Source organism: Orycteropus afer, unplaced genomic scaffold (assembly GCF_000298275.1).
Source record: "Orycteropus afer afer isolate SDZICR_OR568_19922 unplaced genomic scaffold, OryAfe1.0 scaffold00244, whole genome shotgun sequence".
Taxonomy (NCBI): Eukaryota; Metazoa; Chordata; class Mammalia; order Tubulidentata; family Orycteropodidae; genus Orycteropus; species Orycteropus afer.
Window position 1 is genome coordinate 2,154,871 of NW_006921831.1, and position 7,145 is coordinate 2,162,015.

The 7,145-nt window shown below is 56.5% G+C and overlaps 1 protein-coding gene across 1 annotated transcript; it reads left to right on the forward strand.

Annotated features, from left to right (window-relative positions):
- Nucleotides 1–492: 492 nt before the first annotated feature.
- MRGPRG (MAS related GPR family member G) lies at nt 493–1,347 on the forward strand. Its single transcript, XM_007949329.2, has one exon. The coding sequence runs from the start codon at nt 493–495 to the stop codon at nt 1,345–1,347; it is 855 nt and encodes a 284-aa protein (XP_007947520.2).
- Nucleotides 1,348–7,145: the final 5,798 nt, after the last annotated feature.

A 7,145-nucleotide genomic window follows, 5' to 3' on the forward strand; every position in this document is an offset into this window, starting at 1 on the left:
GGACCCCCTCCCACTCCAGTCTGATATCCTTAACGTCACTGGCCGGACCTGCAGAGCAAACCTACCTCCCCAACAGGGTCGCCGTCAGCATGCAGATTAGTCTTTTGCACGTCCTCTTGGGAGCTCTGGTGGCGTGGTGCCTAAGGCATTTACTGCTATCAGAAGGCTAGCGGTTCAAACCCACCAGCCACTCCTCGGAAGGAAGGTTGGGCAACCTACTTCCGTAGTGATACCACCTCGGAAACCCAAGGAGGGGTCGCTGTGAGTCCGATCCAACTCCATGGCAGTGAGTTTGTTTTGGTTTTGGGGAGACAGGACTCCAGCCATCACAGGTGACCCCGCGTCGGTTCCAGCTGCACCAGGCAGCCGACACTCCCTTGAAGGACACTCCCTTGAAGGACCACACAAATTAACGGCCCCCACCTCCTTCCTAGGTCCCTGCAGGGTCAGCTCCCAGAGGACAGGCCTGGGCGGCCACCTGGACAAGCCAGAATGTTTGGTGTTTGGAGGACATTCAACAGTGTCGTCTTCTACCTCACGCTCCTCATTGGCCTGGGGGGCCTGGTGGGCAACGGGCTGGTTCTCTGGCACCTGGGCTTCCACGTCAGGAAGGGCCCCTTCAACGTCTACCTGCTCAACCTGGCGGCAGCTGACTTCCTGTTCCTGGGCTGCCACCTGGCCTTTGCGGCTGTGCAGGCGGCCCTGGGCTCCGACTCCCTCTACTTTGGAATCACCTTCCTCTGGTTCGCGGTGGGGCTCTGGCTGCTGGCCATCCTGTGCGCTGAGCGCTGTGTGTCTGACATCTTCCCCGGCTGCCACCAGCGCTGCCGGCCCCGCCACACCTCGGCCGTGCTCTGCGTCCTGGTCTGGGCACTGACCCCACCGGCCGTCCTGCTGCCGGCCCGCGCCTGCGGCCTGCTGCGCGACAGCACGCGCCCGCTGACCTGCCTCCGGTACCACGCGGCCAGTGTCACCTGGCTGCTGGCCCTGGTCGGCGTGGCCTGCGTGTCGGGCCTGAGCCTCTTCTTGTGGGTCAGCTGCTGCTCGCCGCGGCCGCGCCCGCGTTTCTACGGCCTCCTCCTGGCCTCCACGCTGCTGCTGCTCCTGTGTGGCTCGCCCTTTGTCCTCCTCTGGAGCCTGCGGCCTCTCCTAAGCTTCCTGCTACCCGTGCTCCCGCCACTCGCCACCCTGCTGGCCTGCGTCCACAGCGGCGCCAAGCCCCTGGTCTACTACGTGCAGGGCCGGCAGCGCGGGAGGCGGGAGCCCCTGCGGGCGGTCTTCCAGAAGGCTCTGCAGGAGGGTGAGTGGCCGGCTGCAGGGCCGTCCCTACCCCTGGGCCGCGTGTAGACGGTGGCCCACTGCACGCCACCCGCCCAGCCCTCACCCGGAAACCCCTTCCTCAGACAGTCTTGTCCCACTCCCAGAGAGACACTGGGACCCAACTCACCTTCAGGACCCAAGGGGAGACAGGAAATGAGAGACCACCAGGCCCTCCCCACCCCGCCCACCCTCACCCCAAGGTGACCCCCTCATCCCAGGACCACTGGAGCCCCACTGCACTCCCAGAGAGATGTTGGGAACCCACTAACCCTCAGGACCCAAGGGAGGGGGACAGCCAATGACAGACCACATCGCACCCCTCCATGCCAAGGTGTCAGAGAAGTAGACTGGGGAGGGGTCAGGAGGGTAAGGAGGGAGATTTAGGGCAGAGACCCCTAACCTGGTGCCTGGCCGGGATCCTCCCTCCGGCCCACCTGCAGCCTGCTCCCACCACACACAGGACTGAGGGTATGAAAAGGAGTGCCCCCCCCACCCCCACCCCCGAGACCATGGGCAGGGGCCTGGCGGAGGGAATCCCGGGAGCCCAGAGACTGGGCTATTCCTCACTGCAGGCTCCTAGTGGACCCTTGGAAGGATGGCCAGGTTGGGGCACCTGCTTTCCTCTTCCCTGAGTCCCCTTGGAAGGACGGGTTTATGCCATTGTGGGGCCGCCCACCCCTGTCCTGAGGGCAACAGCCGCAGTGTCCGCAGAGGCCACCAGGTGGCGGTGCTTCCTCAAAGTACAGACCCAACTCCAAGGCCCTGCTCCCAGTGATCGAAAGTTAAAACTGGGATGTGCATGGGCTGGACCCTCCGACATTCCCAGCCCCCCGGACCCACGGAGGCTGCCCGTGGGGTGCTCGGCACTCCAACACCCAGAGCCCTCCTCAAGGACCCCTCGGCTCACTGTAGCCCCCAGTGCTACCCCAGCCAGTCTTTGCCCTCAGAGCTGGCTTTGTAAAAAGAATAAAAAAAGGAAAGTCAAGCTTTTTTAAACTTTCAATATACAAATACACAAAGCTTTCGATGATTCCTAATGGCAGGAAAGATCGTGCCTAGTTATGGCTTCAAACCACGAAGAACATAAATCCATCCGTGCGGTCTTTCAGCGGATGCAGGTGCTTGGGCTGGAGAACCGGGGGTTACTTTTAAAGGGACTTGCAGGAGTTCCCTTCAGGAGTAAATAAATAAACGTTCTGTGCACAGGAGGTAACCCTGTTAAAGCGAAGCGTTTCACAATGCGCGGAAACTGTTGACTATTGGAAAGCAAAGCCTGACTAAAGGCCCCCTCCCACTGGAAAAGTCATTTGCTGCTCACTGTGGGAACCAGACGACACTGATAACGAGAGGAAGAAACGTTGCCTGAGCGCTCCTGCCCCGCCATCCTGCTTCCCAGCCCTTGGCCCCAGGCTGGACCCTGAGCACTTGGTGACTCCAACAAAGGTAAACACGGGTTTACGTTAGGTCCCAGAAGACCCCAAAAGTTCCGGGAGTTGGGGGAAACCGATTCTGGAGGTAGGGGTGGGCTTTGCACTGGGGCATGGAGAGTGATTGCCCCCCAGTCTTGTGAAACCAAGGAGACCAAAAAAAACACTACCATTGAGTCAGATCCAACTCATAATGACCCCTCCTTGGGTTTCCAAGGCGGTATCACTACAGAAGTAGTGATATTACTCCTTCCCAGGAGTGGCCAGTGGGTTTGAACCCACCTTCTGGTTAGCAGTCAAATGGCTTAGGCATTGCGCCACTGCAAGGCCTGGAAACGGAGTCAGGGTAGGAGCAATTTCAGAAAGGGGTGCCCTGGAATCAGCCCCATCCCTTGGGATTGGCCCCACACCCCTGGCATCAGCCCCATTCCCCTGGCATCAGCCCCCTCCCTCTGGCATCAGCCTCCTCCCTCTGGCATCAGCCCCCTCCCTCTGGGATCAGCCCCATCCTCCCAGCTTCAAGAAATAGCTCCAGGACAACCAGGGGCGGTCCATCTGTGTGCCAGAGGGGCCAGAAGGCAGTTGGGCAGCTGGCCACGCCTAGGGCACATGATGAATAGCCCAGCCTAGACAGGAAGGGAGTGCGGGACCTCCACTCCTGGAACCCCCTGTGGTGTCTGAAGCCATCTGAGCCAGAGACAGCAGACCAGTGTCCTGCTCGGAGACCAAATGGCGCACCGGTGCCTCAGGGCTGCTCTGAGTCTGGTCAGGGAGGGAGCAGCAGGGGCCTGGCCCAGACAGGCTGGCTCGGGTCCCACTGGCACCACTCTGGCTGGGTGATTCGAGGGACTACCCAAGTTGGAGTAGGAGGGGCAAGTGTCTCCTTTTCAGGGTCACTCAGGTGAACCCCAGCCCAGCGGGTGTCGCCCCAGTGCTGCCATCAGCCTTGGCCATCCAGGCCACACGCACCCCTGTCCCCACTCTGGGCAGAGCGCCAGCATTCCCAGCTGCCCGACCTTGGCAGGCCCACCATGCCGCCTGCCTGAGTCTCCCCACTGACACCATCTGGGCTCTGCCCTTGAGCTTGTCTCTCTGTCGATGCCGTGACACAGGGAGCTGCCAGCCAATGGCACTGAGCTCTCAGCTCACCTTGAACGTACCTGGGCTTGCTGAGCACCTGAGAGGGCCCCAACTGCCTCCCACTTCACCAGGTGCATCCTGCCGTGTGCTCATCTCCTCCATGAGCCATATCCCAGAGGTGTGCCAAGAGCCAGGATTGGCCAGGAGAAGGGCAAGTGTTAGCTGAATGGATGGACAGGCAGATGGATGAATGACTAGGTGAATGAATGAATGAATGAATGAAATGATCAAATTAATAAGTGGCATGGCTACAGTGGAGTGGAACTGGGTGCAGTCAAACCAGTAGACACCGGATTCTGGAACCTCGCAGCCCGCCTGAGTCCTCACCAGTGGCATGAGCCTGGCTGTGATGTTGGGAGGAAGGGTTTGTGTCGGCTCACAGCAGCCCCCCACCCTTTCTTCCACTCAACACAGTAGTGTCTCCTCTACGTAGATCGTTGGGCTGCAGAGATGATGTGGCCTCGGTCCCCAAGAAGCTGAACATCTGGAGAGGGGACAGACATGTAAACAGACAATTCAAAGACAGTGTGCTGAGTGCGTGTGTGGAGGTACACAGAAACCATCAGGTTGGGGTGCACAGGGATATGCAGAAGCCATTAGGCTGAGTATACATGTGGAGGTACACAGAGCCATTAGGCTGAGGGAGTGCCAGAGGTGTTGGTTCAGGTGTGAGTTTACCATCTGTGGTAGTTCAGTTTGTGTGTCAGGCTGGGCCTGGCTGAGTGGCCAGGCAGCTGGTGGTGGTTATTCCCCAGGATGAGACTGGCAATCAGCTCCATGGTGGGATCTACCACAAGCAGCTGAGTAGCTACCTTAGGGAATGTGGTCTGCTTCCTGTATTTAAGGAGAAGCCTTGGGAATAGTCTCTAGCCTGTGGCACCCTAGGACCCTGCATGTAGCCGTGTCGTTGCTCAGCAGCCTGCTATGCTCTGCCGACCTTGGGACTTACAATGGACTTAAGTTAATGGCCTGCTGTGTGGTTTGGTAACATCAGGACTGTGCCTTTTTACTTGTCAACCTTGGGCTTGTCAGCCTCAGCAGCCAGCAGCTGTCTGAGTGAAGAAACACCTCTAGCTCCAGTGGGCCGGGAGCAGGAGGCAGAGCTGGACCCCAAGGTTGAGGGTCTTTCACTCAGCCTCTAGAGCCTGGCACTTTGAGCTTGGACTTAAAGCCTCCAAATGTTAACAATAAACTCCTGTTTGTTAAGGCCATGCCATTTGTGGTATATTTCTCGTCAGAGCAGCACTAGGGAACCAGAACACCATCCTGTAATGTTGAGTGGTCCATTTATTTCCTGCGTTGGCTTTTTAGTTTTGTCTTTTGCTCCAGAGACTACACTATGCCTCCTTAATTTGTCACAATTAGTGGTACACCACTTCACATACACGGTTATACACAGTGTGTACTCTGCACACTGTACACTTCATATAACATGCTTCCTCACAGCTTGGAAAAAGTATAGCCCGAGTGCTCCTTAGAAGCAAGGATAGCCAGACTACGTCGCTCGTACTTCAGTCACGGTACCAGGGTGGACCAGTCCCTGGTTAGTAAAGTCGTGGGTCAGGAAAAAAGGGGGAGATCCTCCGGGAGATGGATGAGCACAGAGGCTGCACCGACGGGCTCAGCATGCACTGAGTGGAGGACGGTGCAGGACTGGCCGTGCTTCATTCTGTGAGTCGGAGCTGACTTGATGGCACCCAGCAACAACGGCACTTCACACACAGTGTAAGGATCTTTAGATAGTGTAAGTCCGTGTTACCTTCACCAGCCCTTTGAGTTATTACTGCCAAATTTGTACTTCAATTTTGTTGTTGTTGGTATGTACTTTAATAGTTACGCTCTTATTGAAAGGTTGGCAGTTCAAACCCAAAGACGCCTTTGGAGAAAGGCCTGACAGTCCGCTACCAAAAGTCCAAGCTACTGAAGACTCCAGGGAACACCATTCTACCCTGCAGCCCATGGGGCCACCGAGAGTCAGAGTCACCTCAGTGGGAACTGGTTAGTTAGTGTTGTCATGTGCCATCAAGTCATCTCCGACTGACAGCGACCCCGTGCACAACTCAACAAAACACTGCTTATACTCATTATAGACCCACTGGTTTAGACTTTTGACCTCCAGGCCTGTGAGATAATAAGTGTTGTATTGTTTTTAGCCACTGAATAGGTGGGTGTTTGTTACAGCAGCAGAACTAATCAGACCATATCCCCTCCACTTTCTGCCTGATCTTATTTGCTCTCCAGAGTCTCCAAATAGTCGTTTTTCAGTTTTCTCCAGAGGTTGTCATTGTTTAACAGCGAGAGGGGTAGTCTTCTATCAGCTATTCCGCCATGATCGGAAACAGAACTCATCTTACCTATTTTAAATTGAAAACCATGGTAATACTGAATCCAAAACACATATGCCTCCAAGGTTTCAAAGAAAGCATGTGAGCCTGTCCCTGCCCCGTGGAAGAGGTGGTGACTGGGCTGATGGTTTACGGGCCAGTGAGCCAGGCTCGAGGAAGGGCTGGGTTTGGGGGTGATTTGGACAAGGTTGTTCCCTGGAACACCCACCCGGTAGTGCCGCCTCCTCCAGGAAGCCTCTGTAGTCACCACAGCAGGCTTGGCTTCTTCCTTCTGTGGGCCCTTGGAGGGGAGCACGAGGAGACCCCGGGCGGCGTAAATTGTGGACACACTTGGCTCCTGAGCACAAGGTGGGAGGTTCGAGTCCTCTCTGCGGCGCCTTGGGAGAAGGGCCTGGTGGTCCGCTGATGCACAGCGTTTCCTTAAAGAAATGTGTAGACTCGTTAGGAGCTCAACAACGTTTCTCCCAGTGAGATGAGACCTGTAATGTGTAGCATTGGAGAAGGAACAGTTGGGAGGTTACAGACCCTGGAATGGCTTGAACCTGGTCAAAGAGGGCCATTAGCATCTTAGCAACCACATATCTGGACGGAGATTTAACATAGTAATGGGACACACCAAGAGCTGCCATCGTTGTATCCCTTACTGCACAGGCGCAACCTGTGATCGTATGGAACTGTATGTGTGACGTGGTTCTGCTGTGATCCTCGCCCTACAAAGGAACATTGGAAAGCCCCTGGAGGCAGGCAGAAGCTGAGGGCCTCCCCTGTCCGTCTCAGCTCATGCACGACCTTAATAAAAGCTGTGTTGCTTGCTCTTCACTGCGGCGCGTCTCTATTGGCTTAAGTCACTCCAGGTACTGGTCCCGGTATTTGGCAGGTATCATGGCTTCTGAAAGATCAGCCTGGAAAACCT